We start from the raw sequence: 26,579 nt of genomic DNA, 5'->3' as shown, positions 1-26,579 counted from the left end.
GAATAATCTCCATTGAGGAATCAGTATTATCCAAAGAACAGAGGTAGATTTGCTAATCTGGCCAGTGGGGAGATACAGCCTGGGGTTCACCGGGTCATCTCAATTCAGATTCTCTCGGCACTGGTACTCTAATCCTGGCCTCTGCAGCTGAGTTTGCCATTGCCATGGAATCCATTGGTTGGAAGTGATGCTGAGTATGTGATTTATTCATAAAGAGAGATTCTCTAAGTAAATTAAGGGAACAGAAAAAAAAATTCATATAGTCATGAGACAGAGATCATGGGAGGTAAAATGAATAATTAAAAAGTTTTTCTGAAACAAAACCAAATGCAGTCAAAATCAGAAGGAAAGCAGGAAATGAAAGAAAAATTTCATGTCAAGCTGCTGTCTAATTTTAAAAGTATTTGGAGAATTAGATCCAAATATATAAAAATAAGTGCCATTCCCCAATGGCCAAAGGGTATGAACAGGCAGTTTTTAGAAGTAGAAATTATGGATATCAATAGTCCTATTAAAAAAATGTCCTAAATCATTAAAAATAGTGAAATGCAAATTCAAATAACTCTTAAAGTACCACCTCACATCTATTAGATGTGACTAAGATGACAGAAAAGGAAAATGACAAATACTGGAGGAAGAGTGGGAAAATAAGTACACTAATGTACGTCCATTGGATCTTTGAGATAGCCCAAACATTCTGAAGAAACAATTTTGAACTATGCTCATAGGACTATTAAACTGCATATCCCCTGACCCAGTAAAACCTATTCTAGTTCTGTACCCCAAGAAGCTAAAACAAGAAGGAACAGGACTTTCATATATAAAAATATTTATAGTAGCTCTTTTTGTGATGACAAAGAAGTAGAAATTGAGAGGATGCCCTCAATTGGGGAATGGTTGAACAAATTGTTATATATGATTGTGATAGAATACTATTGTATCATATGAAATCATAAAGAGAATGACTTCAGAAAAATCTAGGATGACTTTTACAAACTGATGCAAAGTGAAAATAGCAGAGTTAAGAAAATATTGTACACAGTAAGTAAGACCAATATTGTAACAATGATCAATTGCGAAAGATGGTATAGTCTTCTCAAATAATGGGGGAAGGGAAAGGGGAGGAAGAGAATTTGGAACTGAAAATGAAAAATAAAAATTAAATTTAAAAAATCTTACTCAAACAGTTTTTTGACTTTCTACAGTATTTCTATATTGCAGTGGGAATTTCTCGCTTAGTGTAGGAGATCTTAACTTCATTTTAAAAATAAAAGATCTGTGAACTTCATTTTAAAAAATATCTGGATAATATATTTCAATGTAATTAATTTCTGTTGAAATCTTGTATATTTTATGTATTTTAAAATATTATTCTGAAAGGGACTCTGGATTTCACAAACTTCCATGACATACAAAATAGGTAAAAACACTTGGCCCAGAATACCCACAAAAGCTAGTTGACTTATCTTGTGAATGGAGAACTTGATTTACTTTGCTTATCTTTTTTTCAAGGTTACAGAAATGACCTCGGGTTACTGAGGAAATTCAGGATTTTGTGGAGGGAAACACTTGTCACAAGCTAATGCAGAATTTCTAAATGGTGATGTGGATCGATTGGGGCAGAGTCTTCTGGAGGTTGGAAGGGAGAGAGTTGTGCAGAGTATGTTCAAATTATTTATTCAAAATTATTGAATATCTTAAAGCAAAATTTACTTTTCCATTGAACATAAAGACAAACAAAACAAAACTAACATGGTGAAAATTTGCTGTAGCTGGTGGAGAGTTGCAGAAGGTGAGAAATCCAGCAAGGGTCAGTCTCAAGGCTAAGAACTCAGGTGGGAAGAAAAGTCATTGTTCCTTTCTGCCTCTCCTCTCTTCCCTCCCTTCCCTGGTACATTTCAATAATAATCAGATACCTCCCACCAGTCCTTCCAAGTTATAGACTCCCTGCCCATCTGATGATGTTTGTTCTTCATTCTCAAAGAAGGCCAAGACATCAGAAAGCTGATGCCATGAGAAGCAAATGAATTGGATCTGCGTGAAGGAAGAGGTGCTGTACCAAATCACCCAGCCTCACTTTCTCTTCTGGAACCATTTTTGTTCAGTGACCAGATATGAATCAGGGGGTACTGAAGATGTCCTTGGATGCAAGGTAATCATTAAAAAGTGACTTGCCCAAGTCCACACAAGCTAGTAAATATCAGTATCTGAGGTCAAATTTGAACTTAGGTCCTCTTGACTCCAGGGATGGTTCTCTCTGCACTGTACTATCTAGCTGTGGGGCTCCCCATCTTTCAGACTGAAGGGAGGGCCAAGAATCCAGACTTTTATGACTCTATTAAGGAGCAGGGTGTCAAATGGTCACTCTCCTCACATCCCTGGTTTCAGATAACCAGCATATCTTGTGGGGGAGTTTAGAGAGGAGAGGAGGAAGCATTTACTCCTCTTATGTTTATTCCTTTGGCACCCTGTCAAAGTGAGGAAAATGATAGATTTGTAGTCAGAGATTTAAAAAAAGAAAGTTTTGGTATTCATAACTTTGGACAAGTCAACTACCTTACTCTGTTTCCTCAAGTGAAAATGAGGTAGTTGGAACTCTCATTCTTTTTTGTTCCTTTGATCCTATGCCCACAAATGCAGCACTTTATTCTAATCTTATGCTTATGATTCATTTTTTTTGCCTCTCTACTAGGGTTTTGATGAGGCACTAATAAGATTATGTGCTGTGGATGTGAAAATGCAGTTCATGAAATACTATTTCACAAAAATTGTCATGCTCTATACAAAAGTAAGAGTATTGTTTTGGGGGTATTTTTTGTTTGTTTCTTTGTAATGGATTTAAGTAACATGCCCCAGGACACACAGCAAATAAATTTAAAAATGCCTGAGGTTGTATTTGAATTTAGGTCCTCTTGACTCTGAGGGTTGGTGCTTTATCCACTATGCCATCTAGTTGTGCTAATTGTATTGTTTTAATGATGGTCACAAGGGTGTGGTACAGTTAAGGGTTATAAAGATTAAATGCAAAGGCTATTTTGAACTAATTAGTAAAAGAAAGTGAGGATGTTGACCCAACCTTGGTGGCTACTTCCAGGCTCAGCAGATGACCTTGAGGATCTTAAAATACACCCTGATTTGGGGTGTACTACAAAATGAATGATCAAAAACCTTTATAAATATCTACTTGTCCATTATTTTACTTCAAAAATCTTATTTATTTTTATCTTGAGAACAAAATGCTAAATATAATGAACATTTCTCTGTGAACATTAGAACATAAAAAGAGAATTGTACACAAAACTGTACAGTAGGTTTTTATTTTTTAAATATACAATAAGCCATGGTTTTTAGTACACTTCTTGGCATGATCAATGAAAATTTGTGAGGAATACTCTTGTTTTGTTCAAAATCATGGAGGATCACTGACAGACAAGCAAAGTACTAAGTCCTTTGGACAGTCCTTAAAGTCCTAAAGTTCGTTCAGAAGAATTTTTAAAAAAATAAGTGAATATTTTTTTCTCCCTCTGGATTAGTAGAACATTCACATTTATTTAGAATCTTAAGATTATCTTAGGTATATTATCTCAAGCAATAGGTACTGTTATCATCTTTGATTTGACATATGGGAAAATTTTGGCCAGGGTTATTCAGGTAAACAATTGCCTAAGGCAATCTTTGAGTTTATTGCTAGCCAATTAATGAGAGGTAGAGTGATTTGGGTTGAAGGCATGGTCCTTAAGAAATCCATCCAAGGTATGTTGTAAAGAAAGGACAAAAAGGTGGGGGGGGAGAAGGGAGAAGGGAAGTGAGTAAGGTGGAAGGGGAATGGCATGATTGGCCAAAAATAGATTCCAGATCAAGTCCCACAATGAAAGGAAATAGTAATTGTTTCTATTTTAATCAGGAACCCTAAGGATCTTCTGCTCTCAGATAGACATTTGTTTTTGTTTTGAGTAGGTAAAACAGGTCATTTGCCTCATTTCTTTCTTGCCTAGCTATAACACTGAATGGGCATTGCCTCAGTCAAACCGAGACATTTTAAAGATCTTAGCTTAAAAAGGCCAATTGCATGCAGGGCCATCTCCAGTTGTCCTAATCTGTATCTGTCCATAGAACCAAAATGACTCTGAAGAATTATTAAATTCAATTCATTTGCCTGTCATGGCATCACCTCCCTGATGGCATGATCCCATGATCCCTTTCAAGAATAAGGACAAACAACAAACAAAGTTTGAGTTTAAGTCTTCTTGACTCTAAGTCAAGTGCTCTATTCTCTCTCTCTCTCTCTGTCACCTAGCTGTCTAAATGTGAACTTAATGACTACACCAACATTGAAAAATTGGGAGGGGATAAGATCTAGCATTTTCTATATATTCTGTATTATGCCAGTTGCTAATAATCAATTAAAAGACTGAATAGGAACTTACTATGTTTTAGAAATTAGGCTAATACAGAGATAGAAATGACACAGTTTGGTGCATATTTGTGCAAAACAGATTCAAGGTGATTAGTGAGGAGGGAAAGCATTCTAAGCAATAAGGATGACCTGGGCATAGGCTCAGAGATAGAGAGCCATGAGTGAGACACAATGGAGAGAAGGGTAGTAGGAATCCTGAAGGGTAATAATGTGTGATTAGGCTGGAAAGATGGGATGGGGTCAGGTTGTAAAGAGTTTTCTATGACAAAGGAGTTTGTCCTTAATTCCAGAAACATTGAAGATTATCAAGTGGAAGAGTATCATCATCAGCCCCATACTGGTAGCTGGATGGAGAATGGATTAGAGATGGGGATAAGATTGTAAGGAAGCTGTTTCAGCAAATGTAAGGCCTGAACCAATGTGATGCCTAGATAGATTGTTCTCAAAGAGCCAACAAACTATGTGGGGGGTAATTGAATATGTATCTGTATCTAAAACTATGTATCTATAGATCTATATTTTATCTCCATTTGCACTGAGAACTAATTAGGCCCCAGATCTGTGATTTTATCTAAGTGGGAAGTCCCAATTGTTATTTAGATCACATGTTCTTAGAAAGCTGCCTAAGGCAATTCTTTATTCTTGTCTTTACTCCCCAAGTCACCCATAAGACTTAAAAGACCCCAGTAGCAGAGTGATTTTTACTGCTGAGTGGCCTTAGAGAACTCTCTTTTGCACCATTCCTGCTCCTCACTGCATCCTGGATTCACCAACCAGACAACCTATAAGCATCTGCTTTGAATTGCTTAACATTTCAGCAGTGCCTGCCTTCTTCCAATTAGACTTAAGTCTTTTTGTGGCCACTGTCATAAGAGATCTCACAGGTTATTCATATTTATTTTGCTGAAGTCAACTGCCCAGGCTACCAACCTCAACAATTGCTGGGCTTGCTACCAGATGCCCTGAATTGGGTGGGAACCTTTTTCATGATTTCCCTTCACTGGCTGAGACTATTACTTCTGGAGCTTCTTTAACCAACTTCTACATCACACATCTCTTCAAAGAGCCATCATCTTGGTCCACTGTGTGACCTTTTGGGTAAGCCCCCCAAATACTGACACTGACATTGCCTATACTTCTGTTATTATACCACTTGTCTTTTTGGTGTGCCTCTCCCTTATTATCAGTGTACTAGATAGAACCTCAAGGAAGGCTTCTCCAGAGGCTTAGTGGCTGTGTGACCCACCAGTCTCACAGTAGCTGCTTTATACTCATACTCTGATTTCCATTTGTAATAATCTCACCTGTACTCTCATCATCCTTAACTTTGAATTGTCATTTTTAATCTTTCCCAGGGTCTCCCAGTTACCCATCACTCTACTCTAGGAAGACACTAGTATCTAGATTACTCAGGGAGTAGGAAAGTTCATCAAATTGATGAGGTAATTCCTTTCACCTAATATCCTACAGTCTTATCATCTCACCAATTTAGTCTAGAATCTCTAGCTATTCAATTTAACTAGCAAGCAAACAATAAAATCCCAGATAAGGTAATATGGGATTCAGGATCAAAAAGTTTCAGTTATTATTGAGATAGGATCCCATTTTCCTCTTTCCTCTACCTTTATACTGTAAGTTCAGAACATGGTGATCTCCTATTCATCCTTTCTTCAGCATTTCCTCAGATTTATGTTACTAAATGTATTGACATGAGCAGAGTTGTGGAAGTAAATTGTGGGGCAATGAATCACTAAAGTGATTGAATTTCTAAGTTAAATTTGCTTTACATACAACAAAAGATCAGTCCTCCAGTGGATCATCAGTTGTAATGCCCATTCAAATCAATATGCAATTGCACTTTGTAAAAACTTTTATTTTGAAATTGTTGCCTTGAATTTAACTGACATGAATCTAGGGGGAATCAGCTCTAGGGTTGAGGGATAGGAATTATTTCTATGTCTTTGCAAAAAGGTCACATCCTCGATTCATAATCCATTCCTAGATGTCTTGGTCCTTAAACAGATCCCTCATTCACTTGCTGTATAACTTGAACAAGACCTATTAAACTGTTGAAATTTTGATATTTTCTTACTTCAGATTCTATTTAAGAGTAAGATACGAAGAGTTATTTAAGACTTGCAAGGAGACAGACACTAAGGAAAATTTTTAGCTCAGTATATCTATAAAAATGACTTCTATAATTTGAGAGTATAATTCTTAACAAAAACTCATGTGTGTATGTGAGTGTTCTAGAGAAATATATTTTTCAATCACATAGAAAACTAAAAGTTTCAACTTGAAATTTTCAGATTTAAAACAAACTCATTGAGCGTCTGTTTGGTAATACATTCTAGATATTTTTTTTTACTCAAGGTGTTCTCTTACCAGCTTCTTATTTATTTTTAAAAATTTCTTTATTTTGACCATAAATTCCATATTAGACATAATTGCTCTAATCATTCTAGTAAAAACTGCTTCTTTTTAATAGAGAACAGAGGAGCAAAGAAATAATTTCTCATTTTTATTGTTTATCTATTATACATTGTCGTTATCTTATTAACCTTCAGAAAGTGGTATCTGGAAAGAGATCTTTGAAATCATGAAGTCCAATCCCCTCATTTTATGTTTGAGGAATTTGTAATGGAATGGTAAGAAGTAGAGTTGGGATTAGAACCTAGGTCTTCAATGTCCAGATTCAGTGTATTTCCTTTTACAAATGGGTACCACCTCCTATTTTTAGACCCCCCTCTCCAAGATTAGCATTGGGTTATCTGAGAATTGACCCCTGTGGATCCTTATGACCAGCAAGATAGTTTGGGCAGTTTCCCAAGTAAGAACCTCCTGGCTCATTTCAATTCAATTCATTACATATTTACAAATCATCTGCCAAAAATGAGGCAATAGGTATACAAATAAAAAAAATAGTCATAGCATTCTAGGGCATTAGATTCTACATGTTACTGAGAGTTTCCCTGTTTTTTTGCCAGTCAAGCTTCAATCAATTTCCTGAAAGTGTTCACGCTTGGTTGCATTCTGTAGCAGGTTCCATTCCTGACTCTATTCAAGAATAGGATAGGAAGAACAGTTTGTCAATGCCTACAAATTGATTGTTTGACCAGTAGTAAATCAGATTAATGAACAGTTAGAACATCTCCAAAAAAGAAAGACAAATATTAACTAGGGTTGCAGGGTATAACAAAGTAAATTATGAAATTTAGCACCAGAGGATTTTTTTGTTTGTCATACTCTTATTTGAAACTTTATATATCAACAGATCTAAATGATGTCATATTTGGATATTTTAAGTGGAATTTGTCTTTTATGTCCTTTTGTATTTCAAAATGCCTGTCTTTGAGACAAGTCTAAAGCAACCTGCCAAGTTATTTGTATTTCATAGTATCACATATTTCTTCAAAACAGAAAAGTTTGTGTTGAGGTATAGGGAGAGTCTTCTCTCTTGGATAATATTCCTTGCCTCCTGTTCATTTGACAATTACAGCTGCTGGCCCAGCAGGTTTCCATATTTGAGTATTTCAATGACCAGCAGGCCAAGTTGGTTCTCTGGCACATTTGGCTCCCATCCTAGCTTAGAATGAGAAAGAGAATTAAAATATTGAGATTGAGAGCTTAAAAAAAAAAGAACAAAATACTGATAAAAGCTTTTCCTTTTAAAAGCTCCGAAATAGGGGCAGCTAGGTGGCACAGTGGATAGAACACTGGCCCTGGAGTCAGGAGTACCTGAGTTCAAATCCAGCCTCAGACACATAATAATTACCTAGCTGTGTGGCCTTGGGCAAGCCACTTAACCCCATTTGCCTTGGAAAAAACTAAAAAAATAAAGCTCTGAAATGCAGGCAATTTATAAGCTAGACAGAGTTTAGGCAAGATCTGAGGAATAGCAACAATAGCTAATATTTACCTACAATTTTAAGGCTTACAAACTACTTTATTAAAAAAGTCTCCTTCTATTTTCACAACAAACCTGGAAAGGTAGGAGCTATTATTATCACAGAGAGAGGTTAAGTGATTTGCTCAGGGCCACACAGCTTATAAACATCCAAGGCTAAATGTGAATTTAAGTTTTCCTGACCCTGAGATCTAATACTCTGACTTCTTTACCATCTAGCTTTTACAAAGGAATATTAAAAAAAAAGTTTCTCAAAAACTATCTTCACAATTAAAATGAAGTGAAAGGTTGTGAAAGTTACACAAATAACTGAAAATCGATTAATGCAGGAAAGAGCTGATCTTTCTATCTATAATCCATTCATTCACCATCCATTTATCCATTTAATCATTCATTTATTGATGTATTATTTGTCTGAAGAAAAGTAGCCAGGCTATGAGGAAAGAGTACTGCATTGTGTTTCAAACCAAATTCTGCTCTTTATCAGTTGTGTCCCTGGAAGTGGTTCACTTAATCTCTATTACCTTGATTCTCTTTCTAGTAAAATGGAAACAATAAGAAGAAGAAGAAGAATCATAGAAACTGAGTAGGAAGGCACCTGAGAGGCCATCTATTTCATTCCAAATACAAGTAAAAATCATTTCTGAAAAATGCACTGATCATCTAGTCTCTACCTGAAGACCTCTACTGATAGTTGGGAAATTCAGTTACTACATCTTGAGACGTTTCACTTTTCTATAGCTCTATTTCTTAGGAAAATTTTCCCTTATAGCAAGTGTTTTCAGTGTTTATATGATGTCCTACTTCTGGTTTTAAAGTCCAGGAAATAATCTAATTCAGAGGTTCTGAATCTTTTTTACATCATGGACTCCTTTGGCAATCTAGTGAAGCCTATGGAACCCTTCTCAAGTAAAGTTGTTACATGTATAAAATAAAATACTTGTGCTTGCACAGGAAACAAATTCTATTTAAATACAGTTGTTAATGAAGGGTTTTTTGGAGGCAATCAGGATCAAGTGATTTGCCCAGGATCACAATTTCTACTCATTGTCTGAAGCTGGATTTGAACTCTTGTCCTCCTGACTTCAGAATTGGTGTTTTACCCACCATGTCCTGAGCTACCCTATCAAAAAAAAATTTTTTTTTAAGTTCATAGTCCTATGATGAAGAACAGATTCTAACCCAACTTTTTCAGTTTCCATATGAGAAAATTGAGGCCCAAAGAATTGAAGTGATATGTCCAGTATCATAGATCATAAATAAAAGAGATGGGATTGAAACACTGACAACAAATTAAATGTTCTTCACACAGCAACAAAATGCTTCTTCCTAAGATAAGACTTATAATGGTAAACTGCAAAGCACTGTACAATTCACAAATAATCATTTAGTTTTTTTATTGGTACATTCATTGGATAATTTAACAATCCCACTTTACTGTGTAGACCTATTTTAAAACTGTATGTAGAAAAGAATTTATGTCAACAGGGAATTCCATTTTCTCTCACTCAATTGGTATTTCTTTTTTCTTTTTCTTTTTGCGAGGCAAATGAGGTTAAGTGGCTTGCCCAAGGCCACAAAGCTAGGTAATTAGTAAGTGTCTGAGACCGGATTTGAACCCAGGTACTCCTGACTCCAGGGCTGGTGCTCTATCCATTGCCCCTCCTAGCTGCCCCATCAATTGGTATTTCTTCTTCTGCTCTTTCTAATACATTTGGAACTATAATATAACCCTTAACAATTTATCTAACTCTCTGAATAAGTTTATTTTTTAAGTTAGCTCATCAAAAGCTGAGTGATGGTGGGGGGTGGGGGTGGAGAGAATCAGAATATTTTCCACTGGTAAATATAGTTTCCAAATTTGGATGTTATGTTGTTTTCCTTTCAATTAATATTGTCATTGTAAATATAATTTTTCTATTTTTACTACAAGGGAATGGTCTTGGGCCTTGACATCTTGCTATAAGACATTTCCATCAGAGGCTCTTATTTTATCTCCATGTATTCCTGTGATATGGCCTGTGTAAAAGTCTGACACCTGAACCAGTACTAATGGCCCACTTGCTAGACTTTAAAATGAGTGACTATACATTTATACCCTTATCTTGGGATAGTGAGTTCTAGCTTTCCTCAATCTATGTAATTGCATTGTTATCCTTGTCCCTTCAAAGATGAGTCAGTGAATTTCTGTATAGTTTGCCTGAAGATAATGTCCACCTGGGGAATACCTAGAAAAAGCAAGAAGCTCCTTGGAATATTCTCCCACTTACCCCCAACCCCTTACCTGACCAAGTATGTGGGCAGAGTCCAGAAAATAAGGCTAACCAAGCTCCAACGATCCAAAAATTTTGTTCACCAACAATTTCCAACTGTTTGCTTCTTCTATAATGTTATATAAAAACATTTTGAAATACGGCATGTACCAACATCTATTGTACCAAAGCAGTTGAATCAAATGATCCTTTCAGATTGCATTTTCTGTAGCACCTATTTAAAGTCAATAAAGGAAAAACACTAGAAAGAAATTAAGTCAAATCCTATTGTTTCCCAGTTCATCCTATTCAGTGGTTGTTCAGTCAGTTAACTAATCAAAAAGCATTTAGAAAGTACCTACCTTATGATGGGCATCCTTCTAGGTCCTAAGAATATAAAGACGTAAAATAAAACACTTCTTATTCTCAAGGTGGACTGAGGTAGATAACTATGCTACATCAGACAACTGAGGTAGACAACATGTATGTTACCAATAAAAACAATGATAATACACTTAAAAGTTCATGAAGTACTTTGCAAATATTATTTCATCTGACCCTCCAGCAACCCTGGGAGGTAGGTACTATTTTTACTATTCTCATTGCATATATGAGAAAAATGAGGCAGCAGATTAAATGAATTTCTCAGCCTCATACAGTAAATAACTATCTGGTTCTAGATTTGAATTCAGGCCTTCCTTATTCCAAGTTCAGCATTCTATCCACTGCACCATTCAGTATTGTATAATACATACAAAATAAATACAAGTTGGGAGATAGGGCACTAATGAATATCAGAAAAGGTTTTGTGTAGAAATAAGGCTTGATTTCAGTCTTAAAGTGAGGGATTCTAAGAGACTTAGGTGCAAAGGTGAATATAAAAGCAAGTGTTGAAGAGCTCAGGGGTGATGAATGGGGAAAAAGCAAATTTTGCCGAACATTAATCTATAGGGATGGGAATAACATCTAGAGCATGTGCATTATTCACCTAGGGACTCTCTGCCATACATACCCTTGTAGCAACTACATTTGATAGGTTAGAGTTAAGGACCCAGAATTAAATATAAGGGAGATGGGATAGAAGTAAATAGGAGAAAGTGAAAAAACCTTCATAATATATAGGTTTTCAAAGTAAAAAAGGTAAATAGGGAGAGAAAAAGAGAATACTTAGTTGTTCTTAATGAATTTTTGTCAATAGGGATAGATGAATTCCTTCTTAGGGCATTGATAGTATAATTCCTAAAGCACTATCAGTGATCTTGGAAAGATATTGAACAATAAGATAGGTTTCAAAGGACTGGGGAATGGCAAACATCTTTATTTTTTTTTAATGGAAGAGGATGAAGACTAAACATTATAGTCCAATGAACTTCACTTTGATAATTGGAAAAATTCTAGAAAATATTTTTAGGGTTTTTTTTTTTTAGGCAAGGCAAATGGGGTTAAGTGGCTTGCCCAAGGCCACACAGCTAGGTAATTATTAAGTGTCTAAGACGGGATTTGAACCCAGGTACTCCTCCAAGGCGGGTGCTTTATCCACTACACCACCTGGCTGCCCCTAGAAAATATTTTTTAAAAGAAAGTGAACATTCAGAAAATGAATTAGAGATGACAAAAAGCCAGCATGGCTTCTTCAAGAATTGATCATACCAGATTAGCCATATTTCCTTTTTAAATAGGATTATTGACTTATTTATCAAGGGAATATAGTAATATTATTTACTAAAAAATCAGCAAAGCATATGGTAAATTGTTACAGCTTAAATGTAGAAATGAAACTAGATGATTATAATTTAAGTAGAAAAATGAATTGTTTAAATTGCCAAAGCCAAACAGTAGTCACTAATGGTTAAATAACAATTTGGAAGAAGATGTTTACTCTGTGTTTCTATGTGTGTGTGTGTGTGTGTGTGTGTTGCCTCAGAGATTTCTGATTGCTTTGTACTGTTTAATATTTTTATCAATGATTTGGATAATTGTAAAGATGAAATCTCATCAGGAGACTCTAAGCTAAGAGGAATATGTAACACACTGGTTGAAAGAATCAGGACCAAGAAAGATGCTGACAAACTAAAACAGTGGGCTGAATTAAATAAAATTAAATTTAATAAAAGATAAAATCTTATATTTGGGCTAAAAAAATACAACCCAATTTCTCAAGTTCAAGATGGGGGTGGTGTAGTTGGACATCAGTTGATCTGAGTAAGATTTGTAAGTTAGGAGCTTAGAACAATAGATAGGACTTTGGAATTAGAATGTAAAGATCTATGTTAAACTCATAGCTCCTTTATGACTTTCAGAATTAACTTTGGAAATCTGGGCCTCATTAATAAAATAAGAAGATCTAAGATCCCTTTCAGCTTATAAATTTAGGAGATCATAAGGGAGCTTATAAATCTAGCTTATAAATCTATGGAATGGCAAATTCAACACTTGTCAAAAGTGACAGATTAAAAAATAAACTAATGCTAACTGGTGCTGAATTAAGAGCAATCTTATCTCTAGGGATGTTATAGGCTTTGATGGAAATATTTGGAGAGTATCTAGAGTGGATCACAATGGTGAATTCATGTTATATTAGAATCAGAAGGACATGGGGATAATTAACCTGGAAGAAATACAGGGATTATGAAAATACAATAGCTATTATCACAGGGAAGAGGTATTCAACTTGTTTTACTAAGTCCTGGATGGCAGAACTGCAGGCAATGATAGGAAATTGAAGGGGAAAATTCAGAAAAATGAATGAATGATACCCCTTTTCCCCCCGCCCCCCAAAAGCCATTAGTAAACTCTTACTATGTCCCAATAGAAATATGTTCAGTCTCTGGAATATGAATATAAAAGCAACTGTAGTTCCTGCTCTCAAAGAGCTTGTATTCTCTATCGGGTGAAATAGCACAGATAAGTGAGTGGTATCCAGGAAAGAGCGCTTTCATTCTGGAGGCTACAGCAATGATGACACATCTAGGAGTAGATGCCACACTTCGTCTGGGAAACACCATGTTGATATGATCATAGTTCATGGTTCCAGAACTGGAGGAGGTAAAGAGAGAAGTCAGAGGGAAAGGTATGCCTAATTAAGTGAGGTAATTGGTTTTGAAGTAGCCAAAGAAGAAATAGTGAAGCCTGATTGAGGAATTGGAAATAATATTTAGGGATAAAGTCACCAAACTAAGGAGGTTGTGGAGGCTGACGAGTTATTCCAAAGAAGAAAAGTTTTCCTTAGAAGGTAAGGGATTCATCATCACTGGAGGTCTTCAAGCAAAAGTATGTTATAGAGGGAATTTTTGTTTGTTTTGACCCTTACAGGTCAGACATTTTGTGGAACTTTGTTATTAAATCTAAAAAAAAATCATGGGGAAAAGTTGAACAAAACTGTACTAGACATTATCTACCATGGACAGCTACCACAGACACTATTAAACCTAAATTCTTCCTATTAGAAGGGCTCAGAATGAAAGAATGTACTTTTGGAAATCCCAGAGTGATTGTCTACAAGAAACATTATGTCTCCTGCAGACAGATAAAACAACTCATAACATGGAAAGTGTTGCCCAATCCATGGTGAGGGAAAGGGAACAATTATGATAAGGAAGATAAAAGATTGTGCAGGACAGTAAAGAGAAAATAGATTTGAAATCAATGGAATTTATTTTAAATCCTTTATATGCTACTGAATACCTCAGTAATATTGAATAAGCCAATAACTGCTCAGTTTTAAAATCAGTGGATCTTACTCTAATTCTTTAATTTTAAATCCTGAAACAAAACACTTTTGATAATGGACATTTCAGTAATATTGAATGAGCCAATAATTGCTCAATTACAGTGATCAGTCTTTAAATCTCCTATTTTTTTAGTGATACCCTATGTCTGGTCTTTTCAACTCCCAATACCTGAAGATAGTGCCAGTATGTAATAAGTCCCACAAATGTGATCCAGCTCACTGACATTTATGACATGGGAAATTAGTGGTATGGATATTAAAATTTGTTATATTGATGAAAATTTTGACACTTGAAATACCACCAATGACCCTTTAATACTAGGAGTATTAAGGACACTTGAGACAATTTAATAAAGGAAATATTAAATGCAGCAATGAATGATTTGGGGAAATGATAATGTTAAGTCTTTGGAGATGGAAAATGGCCAGAATGTTTGGGTTAAAAAATTTTCTGAAAGTAGAAAAGAAGGTAGAAGAAGTTGCCATAATTGATAATAAATGAGATTTAGTGTAAGGAGATGTAAAATTTTATAGTTATAGATCCATGAGCTGCACTAGCAACAATAGTTAAGAGATGTGTAAGATGGAAAGAGATCTGACCTGAAGGAATACTGCCCTCACCAGTATTTCTAAGTGCTCCTTTGTTACTTAATGAAATTGCATAAAGTTTTTGTACTTCCAAAGAGAAAGGTGAGGATTTAATAGAAATTCCTAGTTTCAACTTAAATATTGAACAAATCTGGGAGTGAACATGCTGGGGGGGGGGGCATGGGAAAAAAATAGATCTCAACCAGGACTTCTTCCTTTTTCATCAAAGTATAGCTCTGAGTCCTAGGGTTTTTTTTTAATTTTAACTGTTTTTTTAAACAATTTAATATTTTTTCCCAATTGCTTGTAAAAACAATTTTTAACAATTTTTCAAATTTTGAGTTCCAAATTTTCTCCCCTTAACAATGAGAAGGCAAGCAATTTGACATAGGATATACATGTGTAGGCAGGCATGCAAAACCTTTACATTTAAGTTATTCTGTGAAATGAGGCATAGAAATAAAAAAATCAAGAAAAATAAAGGAAGATAGACAGTACATTTCAAAATATGTTCTTCAGAATTGTCTTAGATTATTGTATGGTTGAGAATAGTTAAATTATTCATAGTAGATCATAGTATAATATTGCTCTTACTGTGCACAATTTTCTCCAAATTCTTCCAAATGCTCATTTCACTTTGCCTCATTTAAGATAAGTTTTCCAGGCTTTTTGTTTGATAGAGATACCCTCAATTTCCAATTCTTTGTCAGCATTAAGAGTTGTTATAAATATTTTTGTACATATAGATCCTTTTTGTTTTTCTCTCTTTGGGATGCAGACCTATTAGTGGTATAACTAGATCAAAAGTATGCATGGTTTTAAAGCCCTTTGAATACATTCCTCAATTAGTCTGCAGATTGGTTGAATCAGCATACAACTATACCAACAGCACATTTTCCCACATTCCCTCCAACCTTTCACATTTTCCTTTTCTGTTATCTTACCCAATCTGATAGATATGCAGGGATAGTTGCATTTCTTCATCCATAGCAATTTAGGACATTTTTTCATAGAATTATAGATAGGTTTGACTACTTTGTATGAAACATGCCTATTAATATCCTTTGACCATTTACCAATTGATGATATTTCTATAATTTTGACTCAGTTTTCTTTAAATTTGAGAAAAGAAATGAAGTCTTTATCAGAGAGACTTTCTAGAAATATTTTTTCTGGAACTATTATTATTTATGTCTTTCCCTCCATCCTATTTCACCCATTTACCATTCTCTCTCTCTCTCTCTCTCTGTATCTCTCCACTCTCTCCATTATCAAGTGTTTTGCTTCAGATTTTTTTTACCTCCCTCTATCTGCCTTTCCTTCTATCAGCACCTCATCCCTCCTTGTCCTCTTTTTTCTTCTACTTTCCTGTATAATGATAGATTTGTACATCCGACTGAGTGCATAGTATTCTTTCAGTCAATTCTAATGAGAGCAAGGTTCATGTGCTTTCCTCTCTTCCATCTTCTCTTTCACCATAAACCCTTTCAGCCTTCTTTTATGTCAGACAATATACCCCATTCTACTTCTCCCTTCTCCCAGTACATTCTTCTTTCTCATCCCTTAAATTTTTTTATATAATTATCTCATCATATCTAGCACACACCTGTTTTCCTTCTTTTTTTTGATTTTTTTAGGTTTTTGCAAGGCAATGGGTTAAGTGGCTTGCCCAAGGCCACACAGCTAGGTAATTATTAAGTATTTGAGGTCAAACTTGAACTCAGGTCCTCCTGACTTCAGGACCAGTGCTCTATCCATTGTGCCACCTAGCCACCCCCTGTGCTTTCCTTCTAACTGCCCTAATAACTAGGAAGTTTTTAGATGTTACACATTTGATTTCTCTTTTCTGTTTACCTTTTTATGCATCTTTTAAGTCTTGTATTTGAAAGTCAAATTTTCTATTCTATGCTGGTCTTTTCATCAGGAATGCTCAAAAGTCCTCTATTTCACCGAATATCCATTTTCCTCCTGAAGAATTATAGTAGCTTTTGCTGGGTAGGTAATTCTCATATGTCAAGCCCTCTGATCATTTAATGCAGAAACTGCTGGGTCCGGGTCTGCCCTGTGACCTTTGCTGGACTCCACTGCTGGCCTGAGAGGATTCCAGTCTCACCCTGATGTAATATACCTTTCCTGCTGACCTTCAAAGTTTTTATCTAGGACTGAAAAATTGTTTTCCTTCATCCTTTTTTTGAGTTCTACTGCTCTGGAATTTATTTTGAGGCAATATTTAGAGGTACTTGAAAAGGTCTGGGGGAGAGCCCAAACATGTCCCTGCCTTTTCTTTGTTACCTTGGCTCTGCTTCCTCTCTAGGGCAGTTTTAACCAGTGCAATATCATCACATAAAGAGTCCTTACTTGCATTCCAATGAAAGCAGAAACCCTAGCAGCTAGTGATAGGGTCAGCAGATGGCAGTAAGTCAGCAGGGAAGCAGCCCAGCAACAGATTAACAACAGCTCTACAGACCAGCAACAATAGAAAGGAACAACAGTTAAAGAGTAAAACTGGTGTGAGGTACAGCTGGTGAGAAATGGAGCTTTAAGGATTTTTATAGCTAGGAAAATGCTCTAGGATCTGAATTAATCTGGGGAGTAATCCTCTGTCAGGTGCTCTGGAACACAATCTATTTTGGAGCTCAAATAGGATTTTTCCTATTTATTTACTTTTGCTGGTATATACTAAATAGTTTTACTTTTGATTCATCATTCTTAATCTTTGGGTACATGTATGTTTAGTTTTTTTAGTTTTTTTTTTTTCAAGGCAATGGGGTTAAGTGGCTTGCCCAAGGCCACACGTCTAGGTAATTATTAAGTGTCTGAGGCTGGATTTGAACTCAGGTACTCCTGACTCGAAGGCCAGTGCTCTATCCACTGCACCACCTAGCCTCCCCTGGGTACATGTATGACCCTGAACACGTCACTTAATCCTATCTCCTCATCTATAAAATGAATTGTAGAAGGAAATGGCAAACCATCCTAGTATCTAGTGTAACCTGTGTGATATAGTTAGAAGACTGTGATTAGTCTGTTTCTTAAGTAGAGAGACTGGAGTTCATGGCCCTGCCCTCCAACCAGAGGGTCCAATCAGCGGAGCACAGTTTTGTAGCACAATGAGATTTCCAAATGGTAAGTTTCCTGGGAAAATAAGGTATGATTGACGAGTCCAAAGAAGTCTCAAAGCAGTACAGTTGGGAGGAAATGGGAAACAATTTGGAGTCAACATAAAACAACCCCATTTTTAATAATTAATGTTTCCATCAAATGGAATGACTTGCCTTGTGAGATCACTACCCCGAAAGTCTTGTGATCATGACCATTAGATGACCTCTTATAAAGGATATGGTAAAGAAGATTCCTAAATAGGCTAAGTTGTTTGACTAAATGACTTCTCAGGTCTTTTTATAGCCTAGATTCTATGATTATAGTAATTAAAATCTTGTTCCAAATAGTATTTGCACTTATGGTTACTATATAAACCTAGATGAATAACTTACGGTTACTATATAAACCTAGATGAATAACTTATGGTTACTATATAAACCTAGATGAATAACTTATGGTTACTATATAAACCTAGATGAATAGTGTTGAATCAATGTTTACATGATTTTATTTAATAAAATTTTGTTTAATAAAAAAGATCACTTAAAGACCAGCTCATGAACTTAATCACATTTCTCTCTGTAATTTCAGCTAATTTCAGTTGAGTGCAGGTGAGTATTACCTAGCATATTGCATCAGAATATTTCTTTGAGAGAAATTCTCAGGCATACTGAACTTTCTCCTTTATGGTGCCATTTGAAAAAAAATCTTAGTCTTTGTGCTCAAATTGCTCCTAGTCTCAGTCTAGGATATTATTCTTATCAAGGTGCCTCAATTTTAATTTTGTGTAAAACTTATGATTCATGGACTAGAGATCACTTATCAGCTAATATTTGCAATTTTTAGAATGTGTTATAGCTACATCTCCTTCCTTTTCCTGCAGACTTATTGGCATTTTCCTTTTCCTCCCACTTTTTTTTTTTTTTTTTTTTTTGGTTTTCAAGGCATTTGGAAATGTGATTTCTTCAACGTAAGGATTTTCTGGTCTGGATGTTTTCTTTGCCAAAGAAGATTAGCAGCTCACTATCCATTTAAAGTCTTGAAAAGGTTGCTTAGATCATTTAGAAGTTATGACTTCTCTGATCACACAATCAGGATATGCCAGAAGAGACATGAATTCAGTCTTTTTCCAAATCTAGGCTTCTATATTCCCAATGATTCATTTCTATTAATACTCCACTAATTATTGGGATCTAAAAGGGAATGTAAATATGACAAAAATAACCACATACATATCTTTTTCCTAGCCATAGAATCACGAATTTAGAGCTAAAAGACAGACTCTTTCATTTTATGGATTAAGGAACTGTGACCTAGTCAGGTTGCTCATTATTCATATGGTAGAGCTATAATTTGAACTTTGTTCAACTGGATCACAGCCTTGTAATGGCAGAAGGGTTTGTGGAGTTTAATGAAATTCTGAGCTATGCCATGCAGGGTTACCCAAGACAAACAGGTCATAGGGGAAAATTCTGACAAAAGATGAGACTGGAGGAAGAAATGGCAAACCACTTCAGTATCTTAGCCAAGTAAACCCATGGACAGCATTGGCATGGTTCATAGGGTCCCAAGGGTCAGACACAACTGAATGACTTAACAAGTCTTAAAATTCAAACATAGTTCTTTTTGCATTACAATAGGCTGCAATGATAGAACAGCTTGCTGTTCTGAATTATCTCAGGTGAAAGGAAGGAAATAAGGATTCATTAATGTCTTATTATTGGTCACTGTGCTAAATACTTTGCAATTATGATCTCATTTTATATTTACATTAATTTTGGGAGGTAGGTGCTATGACTCTCCCCATTATACAATTGAGGAAACTGAGGTGGATATCAGTTAAATGAATTTTCCTAAGACAGATAATTATTAAGTATCTGAGACTGGATTTGAACACTTGACTCCAGGACCAACATTCTATATACTATACTACCTAGGTGTCAAGGGATAGTGGAAAGAACATTAGAAGTAAGAGTTACAAGAAAGCTGGGTTCAAACAGCAGTCCAATTACTTCTCTAGCCCTAAAAATCCCAAGATATATGAGCAAGGCACATCATTTAACCTCTTGTGTCTCAGAAAGGTAATCTTGTTAACTTGGGCTCTATAATGACTATATTATATGCTACCTGGAGAAGAAAGTGGTAAACCACTTCAGTATCTGCAAAAACCCCAAAAGGGATCACAAGGAGTTGGACATAACTTGTCGTTGTTGCTGCTGTTATTTGTCCTTTGTTCTTGAAAAAGACCAGGACATCATGGAGGTGATGCCATGACATGCAAGTAATGACTATACTAGATAGGAGTTCTGTGAAGAAGTTCCCTCCTTTGCAAGGCAGTAAGACAAAGGAGTCTTTGTTAAGGGGATCTTTGACTAGCAATATTCACAGGGTTAACATGAGGAAAGCACTTTATAAGCCTTAAGTTGTCTAAAAATGTGAGCTACCATTATTGGAATAATAACACTGCACTCTAGCAATAACTCATGCCAACCACAGAAGACCTTATATTCCATGGAAGCATCCTCATAGCAGGGGACTTAATCAATAGTTTTTCAATTTACCGCCTGACTATTTTATGAATAATACCAATTTCTGCCCAATACAATGATGCCATCTGAGCCATTTCACAATATGAAATTTATTATTTGACTGTATACTTGAAAAGAAAGAAAGAACATACCATTTATCAAAAGTCATGATCTCATTTGTTGGGAAAATTCCTATTGGAGTTCTAAAGAAAGTGAATGAATGAATAACAGTGTTGTGTGGTAGTATTATGCATTCATCATAAGAAAGTTTATTAACTGACCCCAATGGCTAATACAATTTCTTTCTCTTTAGGTAAAGAAGGGAAGCTGCCTCTTCAAAGCCCAGATTCCATTTTTTTTCCTACTGAAGTTCAAGAGCTACAGATTTGCACCTTCTGTTAAAGTTGAAAGTTTTCAATCAACAAAATGGAAAGGAATTTAAAGAATGTTTTAGTCATAGCTTTTGGATTCCTGTTTCTATTTACAGCTTATGGAGCTCTTCAGAATCTACAGGTAGGTATATATATATATATATATATATATATATATATATATATATATATATATATATATATATATTTAACTTGAAGTCTTCAAAGGGCATGTCTACCTATCCATTGCTTGGTCCCTGTACCTCTAGTACCTGTAGGTACTAAGGATCAAGGTGACTTGACCATGGTCACACAGATAGTATCAGATGTAACTAGAACTAATCTTAACTTGAGGGGAGAACAATATTCCATGGACAGAATGAAATGGGATAGATTTCAATTGAATTGCTTTTCATTTTTCTAAGCTCTTCTAAGATGAAATTGTTTTTGTTTTATTTATTTTCCCAATTACATTCTCACTGGGTGTTGCCAAAAAAATCACATTTTAAAAAATTAAATTAAAAAAATTTATTTTCAGGCTCAAATTCTTTCCCTCCTTTCACCTCTCCTCCACCCATTGAGAAGGCAGACCTATGGTATTTATAAAGTTATACAATACATATTTCTACATTAGGCATGTTACAGGGGAAAAACCCAAGTAAAATAAGGTGGACAAAAATCTGTTTCAATCTGCACTCAGAGTTCATTACCTCTCTCTATGGAAATGGATAGCATTTTTCATCATGAATCCTTTGGAGTTGTCAAGGATCATTGGATTGATCAGGGGGTAGGAAAGTGGTAGCTAAGTGGCACAATAGAAAGAGTAATGAAGACATGACCAAATCTGGCCTCAAATACTTCTCAGCTATGTGACCCTGAGCAAGTCACTTAACCCTATTTGCCTCATCATTTGTAAAATGAGCTGGAGAAGGAAATGGCAAATCACTCTAGTATTTTTGTCAAGAAAACCCTAAAAGGGATCACAAAGATTTGGACACAAGTGTTGTTGTTGCTGGTATTTGTCGTTTGTTCTTGAGAAAGACCAAGACATCATGGAGGTGATGCCATGACATGCAAGTGAATTGGATTTAAGTGAGGAAGGAGATATACAAAAAGGTTGAAAAGCTCAAGATTTCCCACTACATCCAGGGCCATGTCCAGTCCTCTTGACTGTATCTGACCCCTGAGGCACCTAGGTGGTGCAGTGGATAGAGCACCGGCCTTGATGACTGGAGGATGAGAATTCAAAGACACTTGACACTTTCTAGCTATGTGACCTTGGGCAGTCATTTTAACTCTGTCTCACATGCTGTACCATCTGTAGTCATCCTAATTCAAATCTGGTCACTGGACCTAGAGTGGCTCTGGAGGAGGAAGTGAAGGTGATAACTTAGCACAGCTCCCCCTCATGCAAATCCAATTCAGGTGCTTCTCATGGCATCACTTCTATGATGTCATGCTCTTCTTTGAGAATGAAAGACAACCATCATCATCATTATCATCATCTGAACCCTAAACCCAGATGGTTCCAAAGGAGAAAGTGAAGATTGTGACTTTACATTTAAATTCAATTCACTTGCAAGTTATGGCATCATCTCTCTGATTTGTCATGGTTTACTTTGAGAAAGAAGGACAAACAACCTTTTGCTTGCTTTGTTTGTTTATTTTCTTTTTTCTTCTTTCCTATTACTTGTAGGATCTTTGCCCAAAGACTTGGTAATATATCTTGGACACAACTTAATTGAACAATAGCAACAATATGTATTGATCAGAGTAGCTAAGCCTTTCACAGTTGATTATCATTATTATATTGCTATTGCTGAGTACAATGATCTTCTAGCTTTGTTCACTTCACTTTGTCATCACTTTCATCTTATAACACAATAGGAATTCATGACCAATCAGTCATTCCACAAATGATGTGCATCCTCTAGGTCTACAATTGTTGCCACTATAAAAATTAGCACTGTAAAATTTTTGTACATATGCACTATTTTGCTTTTTTCTTTGTTTCCCTTTGGGGTATAGCTCTAATAGTGGTATTGATTGGTCAAAGGATATGTAGTTTTATAACCCTTTGGATTTGGTTCCAAATTTTTCTCCAGAATAGTTGGACCAGTTCATAACTCAACCATCAGTGCATTGGTGTATCTGTGAAATAACTTGTATTGAACTCTTGGGTTTGGCACTGCAAAGACCAAGGATTACTGATTTGGAATACAATTTTGCCCCATTCTTTCACAGCACTTAATACAAGTAAAACAAATCATTATGAATCTTCCTGTGTTTTGAATCACTTGATTTTGAGGTCAGATTCTATTATGTGAATCTATTAATTATATAAAATTTAGATCATGCTTTCAGATTAGACACTAATCTGAAAACGTGTGAAGCAGATACAGTTTTATTTCAAGGCTTTATTTTATCCTTTCTGTGACCTCCACATTATACCTTCTTTCAGTCCTAATACTTTCTTCTATCAAAAACTACTTACTGGCAGTAAAAGATATATCAGTCATTTATTCTTAGTAAGAAATGAAATATCCTTCTGGGGGCATATGCTTTGCTTGATTTTTTTCCTTAAAGATTGTTCAATGAAAGTTTTTTTTATGTTAAAGATATTTCAAATACTTCTGTAGGAAAGAGATTTGAAAAGATGTCATTTGAAGCAGTGCCTCTTCGAGGTATCCCTGAAATAAAATGTTTTTTTAGCTTTTATTTAGTTTAATTGCTATTTTAGCTTAAACTGATACATCCATTGACACTATAATGACAACTGAGTTTTTTGAGGGTTAGTATTATAATGTGAAAGGTAGTTTGGGGTAAAAGGGATTCTGCTGTTATTTCCTGTGCTCACTAATATCATGATCTAGTGAGCAACATAATAGCTGACATCTGCATGGGACTTCAAAGCATTAAAAGCATTGCATTCGAACTTCACAAATTTTTGAAGTAGTAACTACAAGAATTATTGCAATTTTTCAGGTGAGAGAAACTGAGACTCAAAAGCTTGAATAGCAATGTAGCATAGTGATAGGAGACTGGATTGGGAATTAGCAAGATGTGTGTTCAAACCCCACCTCAGATACTTATTATAAAATATTTACTAATATATGAATCTAATTAAGTTTCTTAGCCTGACTGTGCCTCAGTTCCCTCACTTGTAAAAGGATGGGGTTGGACTTGATGACCTCTAAGGTTCTTTTTAGCTCCAAAACTAAGATCATATCACTTTAGCATGATCATTCAGTTAATGGTTGGGGTCAGGAGTACTATTAGAGGAGCTCAGGTAGCTATTAGCTTATTGTAATTTCTCCCTGGGGCACAGGTAGGGGAATGAGAATATGAGAATGGAAGAGGTGAATGATAACTATTAGCAGCTAGAACTACTATCCTCAGTCCCAATATTTTCTTTCTTCCTTCCTTCCTTCCTTCCTTCCTTCCTTCCTTCCTTCCTTCCTTCCTTCCTTCCTTCCTTTCTTTCTTTCTTTCTTTCTTTCTTTCTTTCTTTCTTTCTTTCTTTCTTTCTTTCTTTCTTTCTTTCTTTCTTTCTTTCTTTCTGGATTTTTGCAAGGCAAATGGGGTTAAGTGGCTTGCCCAAGGCCACACAGCTAGGTAATTAGTAAGTGTCTGAGGTCGAATTTGAACTCAGATACTCCTGACTCTAGGGCCACTGTGCCACTAGCCATCCCCTAATATTTTCTTCACACACTCTGCTGGATCATCCCCTAAAACCCAGTGGGATGTACATCCCCCACCTTGGAGACTACTGCTTTGGACTATGACATTCAAGTACTTTATTAGACTCTAAAGGAAAATGCAAAGAACTATTTAGAAGACACAAACACTGAGTCAGGGAGCTTGTTCAGAATCTGGAACTTCAGTGACAGTGAGCTGGGGAGGCAAAAACCTAAATGCTCTCCCTCCTATTATGTAAAACAAAAAAGAAAAAAACCTGGAAATCAATTTGTTAAGAAATTCAAATTCAATTTTGAGTTTGTGAACACCTGTTTTCTATTTAGTTCTAGGCTGCTATCTCACTTAAATTTAAAGAATCAAACTATAGTAGATAATATTGAGTTATTTAAAAAATAATGCTCCAATTTCCCAGAAATGCCTTTCTATTAAAGTTTTTAAAGTTACTTTCCTATTTAAAATTTAGCAATATAAAAGTAGGTATTGATATTTTCTTTTAATAACCATGTCTAAGGAATGAGGTATTTTTTTTCTTTTGTTAGCTTTAATGAAACTGAGTCTAATGTTGTATAGGCCCATGTTAACAGGATGCAAAGTTTATAAAAGGTAGTCATGGAATAAGGGAGATATGAGTGTCCCTTTTAACTACTTGAAATAACAAAGTTTATCCCCAAATAGAGTTGGTTTTGTGATATGGGTCAGGTCTGGGTATGGATACTAGGTATGAATGATACTGCAAATTTATCTCTTTCCCCAGAAATTGAGCTTAGAGAGATAATAAATAGGCTTCAGATTTAGATTTGGATTTTAGATTTTTAAATTTAGATTTAAAATGCAGAGGATTCTGGATTTAAAATTCAAAATAAAGTTCTATCATAACTAGAATCAGCATTAATATTTTCACTGATTATGCTTGATTTTGGGGCCATTATTTGGCTGCTCTGACTTAAGGGGTAAGGTTTCTCTGTACCCCTCAGGGTCTGCCTTTCCCTATCCCCCAGCAAGAAGTTATCTTCTTTCTATGAATATTCTAGAGGTCAATTCTCTTTGACCTGCTACACACTTAACCATGTTATAATTTGATGAATTATTATCTGTGGTATCATCTCCTCTATTAGATTAGAAGATCTTTGAAATAAGGGATTGTATTCTTTTTATCATTGCAACCCAGGTCTAGAACACTCCTTTCCATCTACTTTGTAGATTGTATTGCCCATCACTGCCTATGACTCATCCTGTGGGGCCTTTGCCAACATCTCCTTATAAATCTTCCCCAAGATGATAACTTGATAGAAGCCTCTGGTTCTCTTGACATTGTATAGATATCAAGAGATTAATGATAATACCAATACCTTGCATTTATGTAGCCCATATAATGTTCAGACACTGTACTGTGTGATTTACAAATAGTCTCATTTCATCCTTACAATGCTGAGAGGGAGGAGCTATTATTATAGCTGACATAAAGAGAAGTAAAATAACTTGACCAAAAATACAGAGCAAGTTAGCATCAAAGACCATATTTGAATTCCGGATTTCCTGACTGTAGGAACTATACCAAACATGCCAGCTAGCTACACAGGGTCTATATTTCTGTGATCTCTTGCTCTTCTTATGTAATGAGCCCAACTGCTTCTCAGACTTTATAACTCTTAGATGAAATGAAGCTTTTGGAGGCAATCTTTCCTTGGGAATAAGCTTGAGTTCACTGCCAACCATGTGTCTCTCTATGTTGCCCTCTAAATAACTCATGACTTGAAAATTTGCTGAAACCACCAAGAACTTCAGACCAATAAAAACTAAGAAGTCAAAAGACTTGTCTATGTATCCTTGCTCTGCAAATGAATTCCTTCCTGACTTGTTTCTTAGCTTCATTTACCTAATCTGTGAAGTAAAAGAATAGAACTGCACTAGATAATCTAAAAAGGCCTTTCCAGTTCTAAAACCTAATTTAGGATTGGCAGTCATTAGGTTGCACTAATCAGCAC

The 26,579-nt window shown here is 35.6% G+C and overlaps 1 protein-coding gene across 1 annotated transcript in view; it reads left to right on the top strand.

The window, feature by feature from the left end:
- The first annotated feature begins 1,343 nt into the window (after positions 1–1,343).
- The window catches only part of LOC141489988 (protein unc-93 homolog A-like), a 59,105-nt gene continuing 33,869 nt past the window's right edge, over positions 1,344–26,579 (top strand). The window contains exons 1-2 of the mRNA XM_074190298.1: positions 1,344–2,152; positions 20,838–21,037. Of these exons, the coding sequence (XP_074046399.1) occupies positions 20,951–21,037 (87 nt within the window). The 5' untranslated portion in view covers positions 1,344–2,152; positions 20,838–20,950. The remainder of the gene's footprint in view (positions 2,153–20,837; positions 21,038–26,579) is intronic.

Source organism: Macrotis lagotis, chromosome 5 (genome assembly GCF_037893015.1).
Source record: "Macrotis lagotis isolate mMagLag1 chromosome 5, bilby.v1.9.chrom.fasta, whole genome shotgun sequence".
Taxonomy (NCBI): domain Eukaryota; kingdom Metazoa; phylum Chordata; class Mammalia; order Peramelemorphia; family Peramelidae; genus Macrotis; species Macrotis lagotis.
Note: the sequence above shows the minus strand (reverse complement) of the source record. Positions and strands in the feature narration are given on the sequence as shown.